The following is a 25876-nucleotide window of genomic DNA, read 5'->3' as shown; positions in this document are numbered from 1 at the left end:
ACTCAATTGCTCGAGACAGGTACCTCACCATTGTTAGACGTGGTGAAAGGCCGCTGAAAAAATTGAGCAGTCCTTGTGTATCCAAAACATCCGTATATCTTGACAAGTTAGGGGTTCCATCTATGTTTGATTTGATTCTTCAGTAAGTAATACATTCATAGCATTACCGACCGAATCACAGGTCAATTTTCTTTACCCCAGAGCAGTAAACAAGCAAGAAAGACTTAAGAAGGTGCATCGAACCACGGGGTAATTCAACTGGGAGTCTACATCTACTCAGGCTCAAGACTTTCAGGTTCAATAGAGGAGAAAAGAAGCTCTGGGCATGGAAATTGTGACCTAACCGAACATGCTCCAAGCTGAGTGTTTCTAGGCAGCTAAATTGGTTGGTGAAATTTGTTCCCAAGATGCGCGAAACCAACTTGAGATGCTTTAGATCAGTGTTGGCACCTTCATACAACTTGTTGGAAAAGACATGTTGCTTATCACAACAACGTAACTTGAGAGATGTTTTTAGCACCCTTGCTAATGAAAAACCTCACTCAGTGATCAACATAATCAGAGGAATCAGAATGGAGGCAGAAAGAGAGCTCGAAAGAAATAATCTGAGAACCCTGATACGAGTTCAGCAGCTGAGTGACTGCTGATAGGAACTTGTCCTTGTAATCGGCAGAAGGAGGTCGTTGGTTATCATAAAAGTCAGAGTTTTCGAATATGTTAGCTGAATCAGACTTGAGAATAGGCAACAATTTCTAGGCCGATTAACAATATGGTGGATAAAACAATGTTTGGACCGCCAACCTCAGTGGGAGGTTGGAGATGATAGAACAAGAATGTTGTCAGGATGTCCATTCACGAGATCACTATTTGTCTTAGTCGAGCTGCTTCATCTTCATTGTTTGCTTATTATCCACAACAATCGATATGATGATCGGATCAGACCAGAGAAAACCAATCCTAATTTCCTCCGGTGACGGAATTGTGTTATGTCAGATCTGAAGATATGAGTATTATGAGTTTAAGTTTTGATTGAAGATTTATGTATGTTTCCAATTTTGCTCCGCTTCAGTTTTGTACAGAGTTCCTCTTTGCAGGATTTGACAATGGATGCCATAGGTTCTCTTTGTTTAACCAGGTAGGATTTTGAAGTGAATGCTTTTGCTCAACATATCGTGGGAAAATCAACTCCTCGCATATATTTGAGGAACAAAATATGACGATAGCTTCATATATGAAAGCCTCACTGCCGATATATTGCATTAAGCTCAAGCATTTTACATTTTACAGAACAGGAAAATCAAGTAATGCTATGTGCTTTTAACTTCAGAAACCAACAATCTGGGGAAAATGTTCAAGTGTTTGCTGTTCAGGATTACGCAGTGATATCAAACCATATGTAAGGTACAAGTTGAAACTTCTTCCAGCAGTTCAATACTTAATGATGTGGCGGCGCAGCCATAGCTCATACATAATCATGCGAAACAAATCATACTTGACAGGAAGAGAATTCCATTGGAAGTGCTTCCTAACCTGCAAACAAGAATAAAATATTTGGTTAATAATCTAGGTGATGAATGGATATTTTCGGGAATACACTGGTTTGATTGAAAAGGGACAAAATTCTTATCCACCTGAAGAAGATTTTGATGCATTTTTTTGTAATTTTCTTCTGGTATTCCCTTAAGAATTTTCTCTAGATCGGGAACATGTTCCTCTTTGAGAATTACAGAGAAATTATTCCAGTCAAGAACGTCATTGAATGGAAAGTCATAGTAGTCGTGCAAGATAACTGCAGAAACACACATGAACTGCTTAGAAGAGAAACCAGAGGCCAGACAGGTTGACGAGTAAAAAAAAAAAGTGTTGTAATGTATGCTTTATCTAAGAAATTGAAGTTCTTGCCTGATATCATCAAAAATCACTAAATAATGAATGTCAAAATGTTTTTATGGATGAAAAAATTATGAAGCATGCCAGTGTGGTTACATAATGAATGAATACAACAGAAGGAGAAAAGAAAAGCCTTATGAGAAGCATTCTTACCAGGTACACATCCAAAAGTCATCGACTCCGTTAAGCAAACACCACCGCCATGATTATTCCCACGAGGACAAATGCAAAATTTACTCCCATACAGTTCATTTTCATAAGCGTCCAGTATGGCAGCCTTTTTCATTTTGTCGAAGAAATGGAAGTTAAATTCTGGAGCACCTTTATAAAAAACTTGAAGATTCTTTCTTACATCTGAGTTAAGAGAACCAGCCCAGAAACCGAGTTTAGTCCTGCAATATTTGCCCCAGAAGCTTAGCTGATGCAGAACTGATTCTATGAGAAGATTCAAATATCAAATCATACATCGAAATTCAAGTTGTATAACAAGGTTTAACCACTCCAGTCTATACGATCATTGCTTAAGGATGCGACTACCAAGTCAAAAAGCCTGCCTAAAAGCCATGTGGAACTTGGGAAGCTTTAGTGCCAGATTTTACTGTGTTCAGATGAGCCAAAAACATTCATAGAAAGTTAAATTTGTTTTTTTCACTACCTGCGAGGGAGCATCATCTCTGGGTAAATCATTAAAGGGCGAGACATCACAGTTGACCTGGCAAGTTGCAGCAAGTTTCTAAAGTTACGTTCATGGAAAATCACAGTACTTCAAGGATATACAAGGTTTTAAACCATAAAAGATTACCTGCTCCACACGTCGTCTCCATCATGAAGAGAGAGCTCTAATGTCTGCGGGAGGGAAATATCCTTGTGCGGAATATACTTGGAGTCATAACTTGGTGAACAAACAAGTCGAATTACATTCTTCATGAGCAATGGAACTTCTTCAATAGTCCCGCTATCAATGCCATGGCAACTGAAATAGAAATGATCAGCACCTAAAGTCCTATTCCAGTAAGGGTATGAGGAAATCAAGCTCTTGACATAATTCTCGATATCCTTCTCCTCCTGCATTGAAAAATTATATATGTTGAAGTTAAATGCACCACCATTGCCGAATTATAAAGAATCAGTTCATTCATCATTTGGACCTAATTGCATTACTAGACATATTGCTTACATTCAATTACAGAGATTAAATTTAAATAATTACTTGTGTTTCAAGTACGTACCCTGCCTCCCGTTTTCTTACAAGACAAGGGAATCAGGAAGAGATGAGCCACAGTAGGATCATCTGTGAAGAACGAACTGGGTATCAGATTCTTCAAGAAGTAATGTTCACTTGCATATTTTCTCTTGAGCTTGTCTCTTGGATCATAACACGTTGTAGGGTCTCTCCCTGGGTACACAAAGACCTTAAAATCGTTCTCCATTGTCGCATAATTTGGCAAGAAGAAGTCTTCTCTGTGATAAATGCTACCAATCGAATTGCCCTTAAACACCATAAGAGGAGAGGAAGAAAAAACTGAGGAATTAAACTCACTGAAACGCCCTTTAAGACCCAAACAGTACAACAAAGTGAAGAGGAAACAGAAAAAGCAAGTGATCCTAGAAGAACCTTAAATCGGAAGAAAGGGAATGATACCTTATGAGTGCGAAATACTTCATCAGGAAGAGAATCTTTCTCCCTAAACTATAAAATGAGCATTAACATATCAGAACAACAACATCAAGGGCAATGAAACAGTAACGAGAATCCAAGAAACTAAAGAACTTGGCCTTTAAAAAACCAAAAATGAGCAGGAAGAAAACAAGTAGTTGTAACTAAAGAGCACAAGGAAGAGTGGAAAGAAAGAGGATACCAGGGGAGATCTCTGGAGCTGAATGATCTGGGTCACGATAAAGACTAAGCCCAAAGTAACGGGAATAATTTTCTTAATATTTCTTCTAGCCGTCCATATGTTGATGGGGCGGGGATTGGCGTATGGTCTCATCATTTTCTTGGAGAGAAGAGAATGAGACTGAGAGGTGGTCTCAAGAAAGAAATAACTAATTGTGGCGGTTGAAGGGAGGGAACGAATGCTTTAAGTAACTAATTCTGTTATTTCCGGTACTCCTCCTCCTGCTACAAAATTTCATTAATAAATATTTAAAACTTAGTGAAATATATTTGTTTAGATAAGCTTTTTTTTTTATATAGATTTCTTCTTTAATAAATATAAGATGATTTGATTGCTGAATGTAACAAACAATTTTCAAGTCAAATTTATTGATGATTGATTACCAAATTTATTGAGTATTTCTAAAATAAGAGGTAAAGAAGGGACATATCTCTATAGATAATATTTAATATTTTTTATTCTTAAAATATCACTGTAAAAAACTCCCTATTCAAAAGTTAACCAACTAAGGCATGTAAAGATAAATGTAAAACCCTGAGAATGAACTTATACATAAAAAAATTTATTAAAACTAAAATTTTAATAAATATAGAGAGAACACACCACCACCACCACCACCACCACAACAAGAACAAGTATGAAAGTAAAAAAAGAGAGGCCCAAATTGTGAAAATAAAATAAAAATAAGAATTAAAATGTAATTAATAAAAAATAGGACTATAAATACCCTATTTCTTCTTCGTCACAAAGACAGAAAACACATAAAAAGGGGGGGGGGGGATTTTTAGAGTTTCCAATCAAATTTGACATAGAAAACACCAAGGTTTAATAAGTTACAAGTCCTAGACAAGTCTATAGGAGAAAAACATCATATTTATATAAGAGAAATTATAAAAAACAAGTGTGGAAGTTGTGAAAAAAAGGGGTGAGTGGAGAAAGGAGAAAGGAGAAAGGAGAAAGGAGAAAGGAGCCAAGATTTTCCAAAAAGATTAAGAATTAAAGCTTAGATTTCTTCCAAGTAAAGAGTTCTAATCCTAATTTCTATAAATTTAGCTTTAATTTGGTTGAAAGTGCACAATTTTCTTGAATTGAGAATTAGAATTCTTGAACCTAAATTAAAATTTAGTACATTCTGAACAATGTTTTAATCAGCAAACTGATGGAGTGAATTCTGACCTCCGTGCACCAAGACGAGATTAGAAGTTCATTTAGGATAAACCTTGCTGTATCTTGTGCTGCTTGGGAACGGGTCCAAACATTATTTTTTGTTTCTGATCATAACAGATTTTCCCAAACCTAGTTTCCCTTTAGATTCATTGGATCATAATTATATCAAGAACCACAAGTGAAGTTGCCATTCTGGCCAGGCTTCAAGATTTTTTTCAAAGTTTTCTATCCATAGCACCATTAAAAACACAAATTGCGTGAAAAAAAACATGTGATTCTTTGATTTATATATAGATGCCAGAAATGGGCTAATTATATATATAAAAAAATTTTGCCATCTACAATGAAAGAAATTACATTCTGATGCTCAAACACCCTAATTTTCTTCAATCAACAATCTCAAACAAGAATTTTATTGTTTCCTGTCACACGCAGGCAAACCAAACCAGTCTTCTTTTATGCACCCATATGGATAATTCACCTCAGGCCAGCTCCACTAAGCATGTACTCGAAAGCCTTGTTGATTTCTGAGAAAGTTTAACGATTTTCGTATCAGTAACTAATTGATAGAGTAAATTCTGACCTCTGTGCACCATTATGAAATTTAGAGTTCATTCCGGACAAACCTTGCTGTATCTTCTGCCGCTCGGTAATGGGTTCCAAACAGCCATGCCTAATTTCCCTTTAGGTTCATTGGAAGGAGTAATCTCTAGAACCAGAAGTGAAAATGCCAATCTGGCCTGGCTTCAGGATTTTTTTCAATGTTTTTGTATCCATAGCACCGTGAAAGACAAACTGAAAGGGACACAAAAAGCACTGAAAAAGTACAAGTGAAATTTTGATTTACATATACATGCCAGAAATGGGCTATTATATATTTTTTTCGATCTACAATGAAAGAAATTACACGCTGTTTTATCAAAAACTCTGACATTCAAACACAGAAACTTTCTTTAATCAACAATCTCAAACAAGAATTTTATTGCTTCATGTCACACCCAGGCAAACCAAACCACTCTTCTTTTATTCACCCATACGGATAATACACCTCAGGCCAGCTCCACTAAGCATGTACTCGAAAGCCTTGTTTATTTCTGAGAAAGGGACTTCATGGGTGATGAATTTCTCTAGCTCCAGCTCCTGTCACATCACAACTAGATTAGTTAACAGTGCAGGAGATTGCATCAAAATAAAAAGAAGGAATAACTACTGATTTCTTTCCCGTGACAGAAGTTTCAAAATTCAATGCAATTGTATTAGCATTGCACTACCAAAGAAGGTTAAGGATTTTCATTTTCACAATATAAAGATGATAATTTAAGTTGATGTCTTGGCCGCTTTTATCTTTAAGTTCCCTCTAAGAAATACCAACAGAGCCATAATTCTAGTCTACTACATGTGTAAGGATGGAAATGTATGTTCATACTGCATGCTGGATAAGATTAATGGGAACTCAGATTTACCTTGTTCATGTACTTCTCGACAACAGAAGGAAGGTCGGAGCGCGGTTTGTAGTTGCCGAAGAAGGTCCCCTTGAGAGTCTTCTCATTCAAGACATTCATTGGATGGGTTTTGAAAGAATCATCTTTGTTCGGCACACCAACAAGTACAGCAACACCCCATCCATCATGGACGCATTCAAATGTAGAAATCATGGCATTGATGCTTCCAGTGCACTCGACACTTCGATCAACTCCTTCATTGGTCATTTCAGCTATCACCTGAACACAGTAAATCAAAATTAGGACAGACGTAAAGGATTCGCCGATGCTGGTCGCTCAAAACACGACTCACTGTGTCACTTACCTCTTGAACAGGCTTGTTATGATCTTTTGGGTTCACAAACTCAGTGACATCAAACTTCTTGGCTGTTGAAAAAACACAAATGAACATCAGGGAGCAATTATTATCACCAAGAATCAACATTAAGGCTACTTCAATCTATCAGTTTTGTGATATTTGCTAATAGACAGAGCAAAGCATCAATCAATAATTTAAGAGAAATGCGCAGCAGCCACAATGAACAACATTACAGCTTCTCTCACCTTCATCGAATCTATTGGAATTCAAATCGACACCAATGATTCTTAAAGCACCAGCAATCCGAGCCCCTTCAGCAGCCTAGATTAGGAAAAAGCAACAAAAACAAGTTCTGCATCAGCACTACCAGCAGCTTGAACAGAAGAAAATTATCATGCACCTACCAGAATAAACAAACTCACCGCAAGTCCTACAGCTCCTAGTCCGAAAATGGCTACCGAAGAGCCTTTCTTTGGTTTTGCAACATTCAAGGTGGCACCAAGACCTACAAGTCAAAAAAAGAAATCACCATTACAAGAGAGCAACAAATCGCCCACTCAATGGTTTTTATCAAATCGCGTAGTTCTACCAACCTGTAGAGATTCCACAGCTGAGAACACAAACTTTGTCAAGAGGAGCAGCAGGATTGATCTTGGCAACACAGCCAACATGAACCACAGTGTACTCACTAAAGGTTGAGGTGCCAACAAAATGGTAAATGGGCTGTCCTCTGATCGAAAACCTCGACTTGCCATCATTCAGCATCACACCCCTGTCAGTGTTAATCCTAAGAAGATCACACATATTACTCTCTTCGGATTTGCAATATCGGCATTCCTTACACTCTCCGGTGAAGACAGGAAGCACATGGTCACCGGGTTTGAGGTCTGTCACACCCTCCCCGACACTCTCAACAATCCTAAAAGCCAGGAGGATAAAAAATCAAATTAGTCACCTCAATTCATCACCATTACAACAGCCAAAAACCTCCATCTAATCATGACCAATAATGGACTAATGGTTCAAATTCATACCCTCCTGCTTCATGACCAAATATTCGAGGAATATTCGAGGAAACAATGGGGTTTGACCCTGCAATTTGACAGCCCATTTTTGTAAGCATAAATCTCTACTAGTATAACTTATAAAAAGACCAATGAGCAGACATAATAATCACAATTGAAAATGCAGTCACCTTGGCTTCCCAGAAGTAAACATTAGTGTGGCAGAGGGAGGTAAAGAGGATCTTCAAACGAACCTCCATAGCTTGAGGAGGAGCCACCTCCACTTCTTCTATTACCAGTGGCTTCCCAGCTTCCCATGCCACAGCAGCTACAGATTAAGCAAAATGCATCCAGTCATTGCCAAACTTAAATGAGAAATCCAAAAACACAAAACGACAACAGCACAAAGAACAAATCACAGACCCCACAAGGAATCATGAACTTTCTTGGTTACCTTTGCAACATATGACTTGACCAGCAGTGCTTGATATTTTTTTTCTGTCTTAAATGAACTTTAGACCCTTCTCTAAGGCTTCTTTGATTACTTTGCTCTGTTTCTTGAGTTGTGATGAGACAGGGTTGTCATTGTAGGTATTTATAGTTGCAGAAGCATTATGTTGACCATAAATTTGAATATTTTTTAAAAGAAAACCATTTACAATCATTGCTGTTTCGTTTGTCCTCTGTATTCTCTCTCTTGTTTGCAACAACGGCTCCCCCTGTTTTTGCTCTGGCTTTCTGGTTGTGTCTGGTTTTGGCGAACTACAAACCAGTCCTCAAACTATTCTATACCTTTTAAGCAATCTGCAAAAACAATTTTGCAAATTTATCGTTCAAATGTCACTGATTTTCTTTACAAAGAACATTCTAAGTAAAAGGAGAGACTAGAGAGATTTGTAGTTTTGACAAACATTTGTCTGAGTTGAAAAATTCTCAAACTATAAGTTTTATTTTATTTATGGTATACAAAAATTCTCTAGTGCAGTGTTATAAAAACTATAAGTTTTTAATTTTCAAACTGTAGTTCTTGACACCCAAAAGAAAAATTACATGGTATGGAAACTATTTTCAAGTGATTGATCGTTTGATGGTAGAATTGTAAAAGAGTATATAGTCTTACTTTTAATTGAAATATCTATCATAATTGAAGGATTGTAAAAGAGAAATTCTTTTTGTTTATTTTGCGAACGTTTTATTCTCATTTTTTTCCTAAAAAAAATGGTTGTAAATTATGAGTAATTGGAGGCATCTACAATTAAAAAGTAAAAATGTGTCTTGTAATTTTTTTCCTTAGAAGTTTGTGTTAGAAAAAAAAGTTAATAAAAAATATTTATTTATTTACAAGACTTTATTATATTTGATATAAAGAATAAAGAGTTCTAAAGCTTAAAAATAACGAAAACAAGCAAAATAACCAATCATCAATCCACTTTGCAAGAGAATTTCCCATTTAGAATATAAAATTAAAATCATTTATTCCACCATTAACATGTATGCCAACAATATTTGCTCAAAATATTAGCAATAAAGAAAATCACACAACAAATGTTCCTGCCAAGCACCTTCTTGGTTTACTTGGTAACTAGTTGTGGATTTCTTAGATTGAGAGAGCAAGAGAGAGATAAAAGGGAGATAATTTTGTTTTTCTTTTGTACGGGTAGATTTGTCAAAGAGGTCGAAAATCACACTAATCTTAATTGCAACGAGCACCAACGGTGGGGTGGGGGTGGTGGCAAGTGGGTGAGAATGGTGTGGGGGAAGAAGGATTGATGGGAGTTGTGGGTGGTCAAGATCTACGTAGTTTTTTTTTTTTTTATGAGGATTTATTGCTAAGATCTGAATTCACTAGGTTTTCTTGATTTGATTGATAACTAGTTGTTGACTTACTCTTTTTTTTTGTGTTGTGTCTTTTGTTCGGGGTTTAGTATAGAGAGAATGAGTGATGTAATTATAATTAATTTTCATATTTTTTAATATATATATGAGGGTATTATTATTTATTTTTGCTGATTTTTAAAATCTATTTTTACTAAGATGGTAAAATATAATATTAAAAAACTTGGTTGTAAAGTAAAAAAATAATCAAACCATAAAATGCTTAAAATATATATTTTTTAAATGTTATCATTTTTATTATTTTATAAAATAAAAAAATAAATTGAACTGAGTGAACTCATCATTCCGAACCTTGCTATAAATTAGATTTAAGAACTATGTTTATAATAAAAAAATAAATATTTAAATGAATCATGGTCAGTCACTGGAGACTTTTACTTTTCAGGATATCTAGCATGTTGTGTGGTGTCAAATCTCTTGAGAGAATTATGAGTTTTTCTTGGTAAATTACATTGTTTAGATTAAAAGTAAATGATATTGTATTGAGAATTATGAGAATTAGGAGTCACATGTACTAATCTCAGACCTTAGATTGCAAAGAACCAGGTGCTTAAAACTTGAAATCCTCATTGAAAGAAAAAAACTTGAACAGAAACTATGAAAAAATGTATTGAAATCCCCATTTTCGACAAGAAATGGGAATAAAGAATAAATGAGCGTTATGAGGATCGTCAGTACTCAAACATGAAGAAGTAATGTTCACTTGCATATTTGCTCTTGAGCTTGTGATCAGTTGAGTGATAACATGTTGATGCGTTTGCACCTTAAAATCCCTCTCCATTGCTGCATAATTCCGCAAGAAAGATGCTTCTCTTTGATAGATGTCACCAACTTGAATGGAAGCTTCTCATCTAGACGCTTCGTTTCGGTTCTTTTAAACTCGAAAAACAATAAAAAAATTTATTAAAAAGGAGGTAAAAAAGAAGGGAAGATAACAGAAAAGATAGCAAGAAAATGATCAAAACAGGAACAAGAAATGGCAAGAAAGTCAAAAAGCAAGTGGTGTTACTTGTTCAAGAAAAAGCTGATCACAAAGATTAACATAGAAACGATTACGACAGCTAAAAGGGCATTTCCTACGATATTACGACAGCAAAAAGCGCAAATCTTAAGATAAACGATTATGACAGCAAGAAGGACTGCTCCTAGAAAATTCATGTTTCCAGGGTCATGATTAGCGGTTTGTTGGACATCAATGGCTTCTTCGTGGGTATCTTGTGCAGCGTGTTGGTCGACTTCAATGCCTCCTTGGGGATCATCAGTTTGATGGACATGAATGACTTCATCACGGGGATCATGTGCAGCGTGTATTTCGACGTCATTGCTGCCTCCTTGGGGATCAGCAGTTTGGTGGACAACAATGGCTTCTTCTTGGTGATCATGTGCAGCGTTTTGGTGGACGTCCCTGCCTCCTCCTTGGGGACCATCATCAGTTTTTTGGACAACAATGGCTTCTTCTTGGTGGTCATGTGCATCGTGTTGGTGGACGTCACAGCCTCCTCCTTGGGGATCTTCTGAGGATTGGTTGTTAACGCTGCTGTCTTCAGAATCATCGGAGGATTGGTTCACAATGAAATGAACTTCTTCTTGGAGATCGTCCGAGGGATAATCGGAGGGCAGCTCTTCAACGACAAAGTTATTTATACCTTCTTCTTCGGAATCGTCTGAGCTCGGGCCGTACACTGGGAGGTGGTGGTTGAAACCGTTTCCGTTGTTCATTTCTTGAATTTTCCTTTCTTTTCTTTAGAGCTAGCTAGAGGAAAGGAGAGAAGAGGAGAGGAGATTCTTCTTGTTTAGTTGAAAGAGAAGAGGATGAGAGGTCAAAAGGGAAAGCCTCAGATTATATAGTCAGCTAACTACTTATAATTTCTTGATTAAGTCCTGAAATTATTGATTTTACCAATTAGGTCCCCGTCTATCTCCCCCAAACCGTTCCTTGTGCTCAAATAATTAGAGATGGTGTTGAATAGTGAAAATGATAAGTGTTTTGACAGAAGGATCAGATTGATGAAAGGTAGGTAGTTGAGGGACTAATACGAGGGAAATAAATAATATCTGTTGTGTTGTTTTGGCGGTTAGAGAGAAAGAGAGAGAGGGAATAAACGTTATAACTAACTAATTTTTTCAGTTAGTGTCGGTTATTTCTTCTGGCAACTTTTGCCACGTCACAAGCAGTGGTTTGTTCACAACACGAAATTGAATTATTCAGTTTCAATATATCTTTAAATTACATTAAAATATTTTTTTTGTTAAACTTTTTATATATTCATGTACTTGAATTTTTATTTTTAAGTTTGTATGATCTATTTATATAACATGGAATAGTAAAAAAATAATCATTTTTAGTCTTATAACTAAAAAGTAGACCCCAAAACAAAATATTCACACATTAAATTTTTTTTTATCAAGTGTTATATCTATATAATCCTTCAACTAATCTCCTTTTATAGAGCTGAATTATTAACTGTTGGATAATATATTGTAAAACAACCAGCTATATCTAAAATAACGTGAGTCTGATAAACATACTAGACCTAAAGAGTTTGGACATAATAATTAGCTAAGTCTAAAATAATATGGATTTGCCAAACATGCTCAAAATCTTCTAGCACAATGGAGTCAGTTACATTAACATGAAAAACAGATTCATAGAATAAAAAATGTTAAATGTTACTATTTCTCCAACAAGCTCAAAAGATAAAACTCTCTTATACATATTGATCTTAGTTCTTGTTGTTTTCATAAATGGTATGCCTAACAATACATGAGTTGAATTTAAAACAAATTCATTATCCATGTGTATAATGTAAAAATCCATAGAAAAATTAAAACATCCTCATCAATGCCCTTATGCATGATATGAATTAAACCTATCTGCTTATTGAATTATTACCTTTGTTTTCTTTAAAGGTCTTAAATTCAAAACCTTGTAAATTAAAAGTAACATAACATTGATTGATACTCCTAAATCAAGCATAGCTTTTTCTATCTTATGTTTTTGTATTTCTGAGACAATTTTCTTTGTATGATTGTGGACACATTCTTTCCAACTCTTATTTTCTTAACAGTATTCAACTTCTTTTGGTTGGTGTACAATTCCTTTTGAAATTTTATATATCATAGAATTTGCTTGATCGCATCCAACAATGAAATATTAACAATATCATGCTCTGTCTTTTTCTTAGTAATAAGAAAGATGATTTTATTACTTTCATTATCAGCTAATGCATCTATCGTTTCAGGGGCTGTATGTTTTATTAAACTTGACGTTGAATCTGGCATGGTAGTCTACATCATGGTTGCTGTTGAATCTGGTAGAGTGGTCTCGGTTCATGTTGAATCTGATGTTATGGTCTGCACCTTAGTTATATTAGAATATGAAATTGAAGCTGACAATTAAGTTATCACCTCTTTTCCATTTCAAAAAGTCATAACACTTGTGTTTTCTCTTGGGTTAATCTCAACTTGGGATGACAACTTTTTTTTATTAGCTTTAATACTCCTCATAGACAATGTAAGTTAAAAAATCTAAACCAAATAAAATGGGTTTGATGAATACGTCAGACCCAAAGAACTTGAGCTTGACAATTAGACCAACTCAAGATAGCATGGGTCTAGCAATATGCTAGACCTAAAAAGCTTGGACTTGATAATTAACCAAGTCCAAGATAGTAAAAGTATTTATTACTTTGCAAGAAAACAAGAATTTTGTTTATAATAGATAAATAAAAAAGAGTGATATTTGCTAGCAACAACATAGTGGAGGCAGTCAATCAATATGGATTGATCCAAAATTTGATTCAAATCCAATATAACACTTATAGGTACATAAAAAATGTATTGAATTGATTTTTTAAATGAATATATCCAATTACAACTTCGAATATGGAATTCAAAAGGATCAAATAGGAAATGATATTCTGAATGATAAAACTCTAATGAATATAATCGCAGAAAATCTTTTGATAACACGAATTTTTTTTTCTGAATAATATCCTATGATCAAGACAATTGACTAAATCTCATGAAACCATTTCATAGAAGTTCATTGATATCTTTTTTTATAAAGCAAATTGACTTTGATTCTTAAATAATCAACATTATTTTTGCTTTTATTGTAACAAAAGATTTCCTTTTTATGTGGAGAAGGCCCGTATCAAGAACTATGATTTTATATATGAACAAATCCTTATTATCTTTGTATGGTGGTAAAAAAAACATATTTTTTTGGAGGAAAATACTATTTCACTAATTGAGTCACCGAAGATATTGTTAGTGCAGTGGTTTCTTAACTTCAATGAAAGAGCAATATTAGGCAGTAAACGTATTTAATACTTTAAAAAATAATAATTATTATAAAATTAAATATTTTATTTAATACTTTGCAAAGAAAACAAGAATCTTGCAAGGCAGGAATACAAGTTTCACGATAAAAGTAGTGACTGTGGCAGGCATACATAGAAACCTTAGAATTATACACAGCACCTTAGAACTATAGAAGAAATTTGAGTTATACGTACACAACACTTTTCTGAGAATTGAAAAGGCAAAGGTTCATCTTTGTGGCACGAAAGTTTCAGCAAACTCTGTCATACATGGTCATATGAAATGCATCAAGTTTGACTGGAGGAAGATTCCGTTGGAAATGCAAAGGTTCGTTCATCTTGAAGTTCCTCTCCATTTCCTCATAATATGGACCGAAAGCCTCAGGGAACGTTCAAGATTTCATCAAAACTACTGAATTTCACCTTGGTGGATACCACTTTCTGACGTGTGGATACAAGAACAATATTTTGAGAGAAAAACTTATCTGACACCGATTTGAAAAGTAGCAACAGTGGCATATCATATGTCAATATTTGAGAAATACAGAAGCAATTTGAGTGATATACATCACATATATGTCAGTATTTGAGAAATTGAGTGGAGAGAGAATTAAGGTTCATCTTTATGGAGCGAAAGTTGCAGCAACTCAGTCAGTAATACTTGGTAAAATGGTTGCGCAGCCACAAGTCATACATCGTCATATGAAACGCGTCATATTTGGCTGGAACTAGATTCCACTGAAAGTGCTTCCGGACCTGATTCAGGTGTAGGGAACTAAAGCAATCAGGCAGCAGACAATGAAGGTTTAATACATTCAAAGAAAGCAATATAAAGGAAACTAATCTTCAGAAGCATTTTCAAGAGAAAATTTCACAAAAAATTGGAGTGGAGGGCTGGTGAGAGACAAAAAAAAAATGTACCATGACGGTGTTGGTCTGCATGGCTCGATATTCATGCTCTAACATCTCCTTAAGGTGTTCCCTTAGGTAATAGACTTGACTTTCCTCGAGTATTATGGAGAATTTCCTCCAGTCAAGAATGTCTTTGAATGGTAAATCATAGTAGTCAGACATGATAACTGCACAAAGTTACAGTCTTCTTAGAAAACAACCGGCAACAAAAAGCTTAAAGATACAACACTAGAGAATTTAGTCAAGAGAAGGTATGAAAGAAGAACTTTCTATCACCTGGAACACATCCATAATGAATTGCTAATGCTATAGTACGATCGAGCTCTGGGCCTCCAGGACAAATGCAATACTTAGAGTTATTGAAAGCCTCATGGTGCACCAAATCTCCTTGTTCTAAACTAGGTTTCCTTCCTTTCTGTATGAAAAGTTCTAAATCATTCTCCCAAGCCTCAAGCAGCTTCTGTCTTATATCAGAATTATTGAGACCTCTCCAGAAAGCTAGAGTAATCCTGTAACATATAAGACTTGTTACTTTAAGAATTCATTAGGTAAATGATATGAAATTCTAAAGTTACACACACACACACACATCCCTTACAAGACAGAATTCATTAGGTAAAAAATAAAAATTTTCAGCAGAATAATCTAAGTTACCTGTTCGTTAAGTTATTTCCAGCAGGAGTAAGAGCAAGTGGCGGCACGCGTTGTGGGAGGGAAACATCCTTATGAGGAACATATTCATCATTATAACTTGGAGTACACATGACTTTAATTGAGTTCTTCATAAGATTAGCAATTCGTGCAGTAGCAGTCACATTAATGTCTGCGCAAGTTACGAAGAAGTGATCGGCACCTAAAGTTCTGTTCCAATAAGGGTACTTGGAAATGAGGCTCTTGACAAAATCCTCAACAGCAAGAGCCCTTTCATCCTCTGATCTCTGAAAATAACATCATCAACGTAGTATCAATGCATTAGAACAGTGACATTCACTATACTGCAAAAAGAAATTGTGATCAATAACTTTTATTTCCTCTAAAGGTCAAACCCTTCATTGAAGTAGTTAACTATCACATCCCCACAAATCTTTAGAACTTTTTATGCACAGCAATTGCAAGGACCTGTGTAGAATTCAACTATCACATCAATATCAGTAAAAACTATACCCCTGCAGGCAGTGAATGGCAAGAAATAGGAATGAGGAAGAGGTGAGCCTTCTCAGGATCTTTGGTCAAGAAGCGACTCAGATTGAGATTCAGATAGAACAATCCTTCATTCCCATACTCGCCATCAAGCGTCCTTGGATTACTACAGGAACTAGTATTATGTGGATACACGAAGATCTTGAATTTCCTCTCCATTTCCTCATAATCAGGATCAAAAGCCTCAGGAACGTGAAAGACTTCGCCAAAAAATCCAGCTTCTTGAGCATAAGCTTGAAATGATCCCTACATCAAAAACAATATGCATGAAAAAGGGCTCAAAAGTGAAAGAAAATGAGCGGTGAAAGAAACAAGAAACAGTGCCAGTAATCCTTAATTAAAGAACTGAAGTTGACGCATGAAAAGGAACAGTGCTCGCATTCAAGAAGGTGGGAATATTGGTTCATAAATGGAAAATTGCATGAAAAGAAACAATACTGAAAGAGAGTGAGTGCACCTGAAAAGGTGGGAATCCAGGTGGATAGATGGAGAAGCAGATGGAAACAATAACAAAAAAACAGGCAAGCCCTCCTCGTTTGAGATTCTTCATGGCTTTTTCAGGGAGAATGGAAGAGAGAAAGTGACTTCTGCTTTGAGAGAGAGGGGGTGGTTGTGCCAGTTAGTTGAAAATAAAATACTCCCTCTGGCCTCTAGTTAGTTAAGTAGGGGAACTCTGGGAGTAGCTTTACTTATTTTACTGATCCATTTATTTTACTGATCCATAAAATCATTTATAAATTCTCATTTAGTTTAAAAAAAAAAAAAGGGATTGAAAGAAACACAAAACGTTGAAGAAAGAAATAGTAAATCTCGACCATTAAATATAACAATATAACCTAAAATTAACAAGTCGCTTGGCTGAATTATTTAAGTGATTTTATTTTTGAATTGAAAAAAAAATGTGTTTATTTGTTGAGAATGCAACAATAGCTTTCAGCAGATTAGGCATAACTAATTTATTGCTTGTGTAGGTCACGGGCTTGGAAAAGGTCTCTGGTAGGGAAGAGTATCGCCCAGGGAATGTGCATTAATCCCCAGGATTTCCCCGATCTGGGAAGTCAAAATGATAAATCTCGATTATTCAATAAAATAAAAACATAGCCTGGATTAACTCAGTAGGCTAAATTAAGGAAAATTCAAAAAACAAATTATCACAAATTTAAGCCCTGAAAAGCTACCAAAAATAGTTTTTTTTTTTAGAAAAAAACAATACAGATCCAGGAAGATGGAGACTTAAACGATGGAATTTGCAGCCTAAAACAAGCGTTGTTGGTTGCCAACAGTGTGCGTCCTGGAACAAGCTATCTCAAACAGAATAGGTACCAGTATCCACTATCATGATTGCTTGCAGTGAACTTCTTACTAACCGCCAAACAAAAAGTTCTATCCTGGGGTCAATTTAACATAACTAGCATGCTGTTATCTAAATTCGGCGCTTCCTTGGGAGTCGGCATCCATTATGTGGACGCCGAGTATTATCTTCTATATGTTTGATAGGACTTAGACCACCCTTACCATAACCTTCTGCAAAGCTCGTGATGGCTAGCCTTTTCTTCTTAAAGTACGTAAAACCATTGACCCTCATCACAAATGATTTCAACCCCAGCTGTCTTGCCGCTTGCCCAACATGTTCTGCAGTTGCTTCAGCAGCATACCGAGAGAGTTTTGCTCCCCCTTGCAGTTTTTGCAACCATCCTGCTGTCATTGAAGCATTTTTCTTTTTATTTCCCTTAGAATCTGTCACCGCAACGAAGGTATTGTTACGTTTTAGCTTCATGAACACAAAATCATCATTCAGCTCAACATGGTACTGAGGAAATCGGGAACCCTCTTGCCCTATTACTCCTCTCACAAAGTCCATTGGCCTGGAATTTCTCCCACCTGCATAGAAGTCAGGCCGGGGACCTCTCTCCATTTCAAAGTCTCTCTGACCTGCAGAGAAGTTCATTGACCTGGGATTTCTCCCCATCTCAAGGTTGGAATTCTGCATGGAACTTCTCCCCATCTCAAAGTCTCTCCGACCTGCAGAGAAGTTCATAGACCTGGGATTTCTCTCCATCTCAAGGTTAGAATTCTGCATGGAACTTCTCTCCATCTCAAAGTCTTCCCGACCTGCAGCAAAGTCTTTGGGGTTGGAATCTCTCCCTGTTTCAAAGTCTTTATGACCCGTGGAGTGGATGAAACTTTGAAAACTCAAAGCATATGGAAAGGTAACATCTTCCTTGGAAGTCAACAAACCAAAACTCATCCCAAAATTTCCAGAATACCATGATGCGTGTCTTGCATTTTCTCCTCTGGCAACATTATGAATAGACCAAAAACTACCTCCAAGTCTCTCTAAACAGCCTGCATGATTGAACAACCTGTCCATTGCTTAATAACATCATTAAAAACATGTTGAGCAGTGGAATTCTAAATATGCATCTTTCTAAACTATGTAAGGGTTGCTCATAACATTTTTGTCCAGCTGTTGCCTCCCCAGAGACCATTTTATAGTCACCAACCCTGTTTTTTCAATCGACCCACAGTTACATAGGTTCCACAAACAATTACTTCAAATACATAGAATCTATGGCATAGATCCAAGGTTAGTGATGCTGTTCAGCCACCAACGATTATCAGATTGGCAGTTGCTTCACACCAACTGTAAACCTTCTTGGGTTCTTTCACTAGACCATTTATCTTCAGTATCCAAACAACTATTTTGGTATCAATTAATTCTAAGTTTTGAGAAGAAAAAAACACACACAAAATTTCAGTACATGAAATTGCATAATGAAATGAAATAATTTGTGCAAATCAAGATCATTAGGTGATCGCCAATTTAACAAACTAAGGACAGCCCATTTGCTCATCCACATCCGAGGCACTCAAGAACTCTAAATTTAAGATCAAAGCAACAAACTTGGGCTTAAGAGATCAAATTAAATCTAAATTTAAGATCAAATATAACAAATAAAAGAAACCCAAATGAGAAAAGCTCAAGGAAAGACTAACTAAATCAGAAACCTTAGCAATCATTTCATACAAAACATTAAGTATCTGGTCCACGTATACTTCATTAAGACACAATTATGCAAATGATCTGTTCAAATCAAGTAAACCAACAAACTAATTGGGTGGGGAGAGAGAGAGAGAGAGAGAGAGAGCTTAAGCTTGCCTGGAGAGGCGGCGTTTCTGGAGATGGAGCTGAAAGTTCCACGAGGAAGTGAAGCAGAAATAGAACCAAGCGCGCTTCGAAGGGGAGATAGAGATTGCATTTCTTTCTTTCCTTCTCTTCGAATTCGTTTTTCTCTGGTGTCTGTGTTCTTGTAGGGTTTTGATGGTTTCAGTGATGAGAGCGAGTCGCTGTTTAATGACGGCCCAGCCCATTTCATTTTCTTTTCAGGGGTTGGCCCAGCTGTGCTCTTTTCTACTCTTCCTTTTCTTTTTTTTTTCTTTTTTTCAGGTTTTCATTTTTTTCTCAAAAAAAATAAATAAATAACCATTTGTTTTCTCTCTCTTAATAAGAATATATAAATTATGAGTCTAAATTCAAAACAAATAGATGATTTTTTTTAATGAAAATTAATAAAATGATATAACGTCCAAGTGACAAAGATGAGAAAAAAAATCACATCCTGTCCTATAAAAAGAATTTCTCTCTTTATTTTATCTATTTATTTATTTATTTTCTAATATTATAAATATTGATAGTTACAGTTTGAGTTTTATAGAATTTCTTGATAAACTTAGTCTCTAAAATGGAAAAACCTTAACTTAGTCCCAAACCTATATACCTATGCTCAATTGTATCCCGAACCTGTAATGTTTTTAGTTAGATCCTCAAGGTTTCCTGAATTTCTCAATTGGATCCTTTCATTAATTTCTTTTTATATTTTACCATATGCACAATCCTTATGGAAAATATTTTACAAGTTTTGCTGCTGTGAAAAAACAGATGAAAATTCACAGCACCGAGGCTGCTCTCATCCAGCAAGGTTCGCATTTCAGAAGATAGGATCAGTAAACAACCTCATTTTATGGAAGAAAATCTCATCTAATAGCTATTTGAAAGGAAAATGGGTGGGATACAACACATTTCTCAAGCATATCAAGAGCAATTGCTCATCTTTATGGCTAGTACCGGTACTTGGTAACATGGTGGCGCAGCCACAGGTCATACATGATCATATGAAAGGCATCATATTTTACTGGAGATAAGTTCCACTGAAAGTGCTTCTGGACCTGATTCAGTTTCAAGAAATTTATAAGCAAAGTTTAATACAATTCTCAGAAGCATTTTCCAGAGTGAATTTTACAGACAAGTGAAGTAGATATACCATGAATGTGTGATTCTGCAGAGATTCATATGTTTGCTTTGGTATGTCCTGAAGGATTTTCTTTAGCGAATAGACATCATTCTCCTTTAGTATTACAGAAAATTTCCTCCAATCAAGAATGTCGTTGAATGGTAAATCATAGTAGTCAGATAAGATAACTGCAGAGAGATCCACATAAAACCATCAAGCTGCAAATTCAGAAAATCCACATAACTGCTGAGAAGAGATGAAAGAAGAACTGATCTATCACCTGGAATGCATCCATAGTGAATTGCGAATGCTATAAAACCATCAAGCTGAGGGCCTCCAGGACAGATGCAAAACTTAGAATTGTAGAAATCCTCACGGGCTTGCCAATGTCCTTGTTCAATACTAGTAGGCCAATCTCTGGCTTCGATGTAAAGTTCGGAGTCATACTCCCAGGTGAGGTACAGCCGCTCTCTTATATAAGAATCTTCAACACCACTCCAGAAACCCAGCATAGTCCTGAAACATATGCATGCTGTTTAGCTTTGTGGTAGTAATGTTCCTGGTATGACAGAATTCATCGGGTTAAGAAATAAAAGTTGCCTGTTCTTTTCTATATTTCTGGCTTCAGTATAAGCATATGGCTGTACACTTTGTGGGAGGGAAACATCCTTATGAGGAACATATTTACTATTATAACTAGGAGAACACATGAGTCCAATTGAGTTCTTCAAACGGTCAGCAATTCGTGCAGTAGCAGCCACATCGACTTCTGAGCAGCTTACAAAGAAGTGATCGGCACCTAAAGTTCGGTTCCAATAAGGGTACTTGGAAATGAGAAACTTGACAAAATCCTGGACAGCAATAGCCCTTTCTTTCTTGGATTTTTCCTGGACATAGAAATATGAATATCAGAGGCATTGTACAACGAATCAGAGAAGCATGCCAATGTACGGACAGCGATGCTTAAGAAAATGAATTAAGAAAGCAATCTGATACTGCGAAAGAAAATGTAATTAATCTTCTTTTTTCAACTAAATTCATCATCAAAAGTTCAAAAGCCTCCCTAAAACGCAATTTAATTAGTAATAAAAAAATACTACAGCACAAGGAAAACCATCATCACCAAAATTTGTCCATTCAAGATAACTTCTTGTAATCAGAATTCAAGAACCACATCTGCTAAAATCTCTTTTTTAATCATATTGATATACCTCAGGAGACATCGAATGACAATAAATGGGAATGAAGAAAAGGTGAGCCTTTTCAGGATCTTTGGTCAAGAACCGACTGTGATTGAGATTGTGATAGAAGTATCCTTCACTCCTAAAACAGCCAAGCTCCGGTGGCTTATTACAGGCAGTAGTATGCTTGTCCGTGTTATGGGGATACACAAAGATCTTGAAGTTCTTCTCCATTTCCTTATAATCCTTTTTGAAAGAGTCAGGAATATGGAAGAGTTCAGAAAAGATTTCTGGATCTGTAGCATTTTCTTTCAATGACCGCGCCAGCACCTATATATGAAAAGGCCTAATCTTTAAAGAAAATATAAATGAATAGTGTAGAAAATGCAAGAAAATGAGGGAGAAAGCACACGAAAAGAAAATACGAGAAAGAGAGTACCTGAAAAGAATTTGGGAATTGAGGGTGATATATTGAGAAGCAGATTGAAAGAATAACCAAAAAACAGGAAAGTCCTCGTTGAAGATTGTTCATGATGGTTTTTTCTTGGGAAAATTTGAAGAGTGAAACTTGCCAAATATTTTATTAGGCTCGAGAAGTAATAGTGTCAAGGCTTATGGTCTATATACTGTGCTTTTATCTAGAGAAATGAAGGGGGAGATAGAGAAGAGGATTGGGTTAGACAGTTAGTCAATTGGAAGGGAGGGAAGGAAGGAGGGAAAACAGTGGCAGTTGGATTAGTTAGTTGACAGATACTCCTTGTAGTCTCTTCCAATCTGCAATGCTGTTAAATTAACAGAACCAAAAGGGCTACTGAAAACTATGGGCTTAAATTGGGCACTGAAAACTATTACTACTCGAGCCTGAAAGCACTTCAGTATGGGGCCGACGGCAGAAAATGCCTCTCTCTAACAAAGGAAAACTATTACTACTCGAGCCTGAAAGCATTTCAGTACTGGCTTTTAGTCCTACTTTGATGTCCATTTCTGTACCAAAACCCCCCCAAGCGTAGACCAGCCTCTCTCCAACAAAAGAATCAGTAAGACCTCTCCAGAAAGCTAGTTTAGTTTAGTTCTGCAACATATACATGCCATTCAGCTAGTGTTGTGGTAATTGATATGAAACTATGTAGTTATATTCGTGATATGATGAATATGACAAACATGTTAAATTACCTTTTCGAAGTCTTATTTCCAGCAGAAGAAACATCAAATGGCTGCACATTTTGTGGGAGGGATACATCCTTATGAGGAACATATTCACGATTATAAGTTGGAGAACACACGAGTCTAATTGAATTCTTCATAAGATTAGCAATTCGAGCAGTAGCAGTCACATCAATGTCTGCACAGCTTATGAAGAAGTGATCGGCACCTAAACTTCTGTTCCATTAAGGGTACTGGGAAATAATGCTCTTGACAAAATCCTCGACAGCAGTAGACCTTTCATCCTCGGATTTCCCCTGCACATAACAACATCAGTGGCTTAGGACAACGAAAGTAGTGAACTGCTGAAGATGTTTCAGCTTGTACATTTAGTTTGATATCTCTGCATCATCCTGAACAGCAAAGATTTTCCCTAGATTGCTGGTTTCTCAAGTTAAAAGCACATAGCATTACTTGATTCGTATACAAAATTCCATATACAAAATTTACTAATACAAAAACCATAATGCCATTTTAGTGGTCTAGTATCACTAACTGTATCTTCGCGCCAATTTATTTAACAATAATAATAAAAAAATATTTATTCTCCGAATTATCTTAAATTACTATACACAAAATCCTCATATAGCCCAAGAAATCCTAAAAACCCAAATTTTCAACTTAACCATAAAATTGAGAAAACAATAATTGGTACTCATTAAAATAAATCTGTCACACCTAAATTACAAAATCACAATCAACACATTAAATCTATTAATTTTTCTCAATTCTCAAAAAACAAGTATAGATAACTAAAAGCTTTCTGGAATCAGATTTGTCTTATTGCTGTTACTCATTATCTCCTGCATGTTGAGAAAATGACAATGTGCATGCAAAGAGTATGGTAATGGGTGAAGGACCTAAGAACAGTTTCCAAGCTGAACAGCATGCTTCACATTTCTATATCATTTCATAATTGCTGTGTGCATTGAGCGTTTTGCTTAGATTTATAGTTATGTTGAAACAAGATATACCGAGCATGGGATCTTGAAAATTGACAGATACAGTATAATTCAAAATTGATGTAGTTCGATCTGGCCTTCATATCTAATGTCTGGTTTACTTTTTTCCAGAAAAATGAAATGGATAGCATTTTATTCTTATTCATGTGAACGCAGATTCTCATACATTCATGAGAATCTTTCTTATCTCAACATCCTCTTGGAATCACAAGAAAAAAAAAGGCTAAGTGATAATCGAAAGCGAAGAAAACAATCAGCCCTTGGGGGTAAAGGCAGTGCTTCTTTTGAACTAAATGGAGTAACCAATAACACGGCAACTTAGACCGACCCGGCAACGCAGAGCCACTGTCCTACAAAGAGAGCATTGCAGTTGAGATTGGGGTTGATAGCATCAAAGGATGCAGCTGTCAAATTAAATGACTGTGCAATGGTAAAACAAGTGTCTCCACTTGCTACTCCAACCACATCATCACATTCTGGGGTACTTTCGGCGAAGAAACCAGCAGCTGCTCATCAGACATTGTTCAACATTTGAAAGAAAATGAAGTCAATATATTTCATGAAAACATAAGTTAATAATTACAAGGGATTTTCAGAACAAAGTAATGCTATCTAAAGTACTTACTGCCAAGAATGCGACTTTCAGCCATGGAGATAATGAGGAGAAAGGAGAGCACCAAGACTGAGCTCAAAACAAAGGCTGATATGCGGTTTCCCTGGGCCATTTTAAGGAATGTGTTTTCCTTCCTCTCTAGTGGATATTCAGTTTATACTTTTCTGTTTTGTGGGTTGCGGACTCTCATGTCTAGCACTTGTATTTATACTACAATGTTCCATTGTTAATGATGAAACCAAGAAATAAATCCAAAATTCAAAGCTGTTTTTGTTCTCACAAGGGGGCCGGCGCCGGCTTCTGTAAAATTTGTGATACTTCTGTTGTGATTCTCTTAGTTTGACATAATTGTTTTTCCCTAAGCGTCCAATATGTTTTAATATTCAAATAGCCCCATGCAGTGGACGTTAAAAGATTGCATTGAGACAACTTATAGCTTGTGTTGGATCAGATCATGTCGAAACCACTAGCCCGATTTTTCAATTTGTTCATTATTTTTATTTTTATTTTTACACTAAGGGCATGAATGATTGGCCTAGCGTTTGTGCACAAGACTACCTAAATCCTTTGGTTGAGTGATCTTATCTTTCAGATTGCGTTGGAAAATGCTGCCTTATCTATAGATAATGATCATCAGGAATTAACCTCATCAATTCAGTTAGCCGACCTTTGAGAATTCCTTAAGGAATCAGGAATCCTTTTCTAACCAGGAAAACATTGTCAACCGCTATTCTATGCCTATAAATCAACAAACAAGGAGTCATATATTTCCACAAACCCTAGCTGCTAGATTCACTGTCTTCATTAGCTTCTTCGTTTTGTCACAAACCCCAGTACTGCCCTTCTTCCTCTCTCAACTCAATCATGGAGACTCCCATCGATTACAACTTTATTGTCAGATTAAAACGCAGAACAATTAGAAACTCACAACACGTCAATGTTGACCAACTACCAACAACATTCCCTGTGAACTTCTTGCTTTACAAGCGAGAGATCCACTCTCTTCATGGAGTGTATAGAAGACCCCAGGCCATAAGCCGCAAAATTATTCACATTCCGGTTGGAGATTCACCGAGTCATTACATTAATGATTTCAAAGAGATCTTGACCGATATGGGCATCCCTGAGATCAAGAGATCACAGATACTATTCGAAATTACAACCAAGGCGCATGGCATTGATACTTCTAACGGCGTATTCATGTTTGTCTCAATACGGAAGACAGTCTATCAAGAAGCTAGACTTCGTAATGAAGAAGATGATATTGCTAGAGCTGAGAGAGAGTCAATGGAGGTTGAGGCAAAGCCAATCCCGGCCACCAAGTCCTCTATTGATGCATTGGAAAGGGTGGTTTTGGACGCCTCGGCGTCGGCGAGAGACTGCACTGTTTGTATGGAAGAGATTGATGCAGGGAGTGAAGCCATTCGGATGCCGTGCTCGCATGTCTATCACTCAGATTGCATTGTTAAGTGGTTGCAAACTAGTCACATGTGTCCTCTTTGCCGCTATCATATGCCCTGTGAATACTTGTGA

The 25876-nt window shown here is 36.2% G+C and overlaps 5 protein-coding genes and 1 pseudogene across 5 annotated transcripts; 1 reads left to right on the top strand and 5 right to left on the bottom strand.

Moving 5' to 3' along the window:
- Positions 1 to 1320: 1320 nt before the first annotated feature.
- Positions 1321 to 3370, bottom strand: LOC133672528 (probable glycosyltransferase At5g20260). The gene is made up of 6 exons (XM_062092960.1): positions 3120 to 3370; positions 2693 to 2955; positions 2546 to 2602; positions 2044 to 2282; positions 1632 to 1789; positions 1321 to 1530 (listed from the first exon to the last, which is right to left on the bottom strand). The coding sequence occupies exons 1-6, from the start codon at positions 3318 to 3320 to the stop codon at positions 1429 to 1431; spliced, it is 1020 nt and encodes a 339-aa protein (XP_061948944.1). The 5' UTR covers positions 3321 to 3370; the 3' UTR covers positions 1321 to 1428.
- A 2380-nt stretch (positions 3371 to 5750) lies between these two features.
- On the bottom strand, positions 5751 to 11374 carry LOC133673279 (alcohol dehydrogenase-like; annotated as a pseudogene).
- A 2631-nt stretch (positions 11375 to 14005) lies between these two features.
- Positions 14006 to 17122, bottom strand: LOC133673430 (probable glycosyltransferase At3g07620). The gene is made up of 6 exons (XM_062094229.1): positions 16550 to 17122; positions 16057 to 16338; positions 15547 to 15830; positions 15169 to 15401; positions 14902 to 15059; positions 14006 to 14736 (listed from the first exon to the last, which is right to left on the bottom strand). Exons 1-6 carry the CDS (start codon positions 16640 to 16642, stop codon positions 14632 to 14634), a joined length of 1155 nt encoding a protein of 384 aa, XP_061950213.1. The 5' UTR covers positions 16643 to 17122; the 3' UTR covers positions 14006 to 14631.
- A 145-nt stretch (positions 17123 to 17267) lies between these two features.
- Positions 17268 to 19469, bottom strand: LOC133673278 (uncharacterized). Its single transcript, XM_062094022.1, has 2 exons — positions 19253 to 19469; positions 17268 to 18438 (listed from the first exon to the last, which is right to left on the bottom strand). The coding sequence occupies exons 1-2, from the start codon at positions 19467 to 19469 to the stop codon at positions 17516 to 17518; spliced, it is 1140 nt and encodes a 379-aa protein (XP_061950006.1). The 3' UTR covers positions 17268 to 17515.
- A 742-nt stretch (positions 19470 to 20211) lies between these two features.
- LOC133673277 (probable glycosyltransferase At5g20260) lies at positions 20212 to 24455 on the bottom strand. Its single transcript, XM_062094021.1, has 10 exons — positions 24356 to 24455; positions 24085 to 24236; positions 22964 to 23025; positions 22739 to 22852; positions 22320 to 22347; positions 21596 to 21895; positions 20985 to 21271; positions 20665 to 20900; positions 20415 to 20572; positions 20212 to 20319 (listed from the first exon to the last, which is right to left on the bottom strand). Exons 1-10 carry the CDS (start codon positions 24453 to 24455, stop codon positions 20212 to 20214), a joined length of 1545 nt encoding a protein of 514 aa, XP_061950005.1.
- Positions 24456 to 25207: 752 nt separating this feature from the next.
- On the top strand, positions 25208 to 25876 carry LOC133673063 (putative RING-H2 finger protein ATL69). The gene has a single exon (XM_062093685.1). It carries the CDS (start codon positions 25208 to 25210, stop codon positions 25874 to 25876), a length of 669 nt encoding a protein of 222 aa, XP_061949669.1.

This window comes from Populus nigra, chromosome 14 (genome assembly GCF_951802175.1).
Source record: "Populus nigra chromosome 14, ddPopNigr1.1, whole genome shotgun sequence".
Lineage (NCBI taxonomy): Eukaryota > Viridiplantae > Streptophyta > Magnoliopsida > Malpighiales > Salicaceae > Populus > Populus nigra.
Note: the sequence above shows the minus strand (reverse complement) of the source record. Positions and strands in the feature narration are given on the sequence as shown.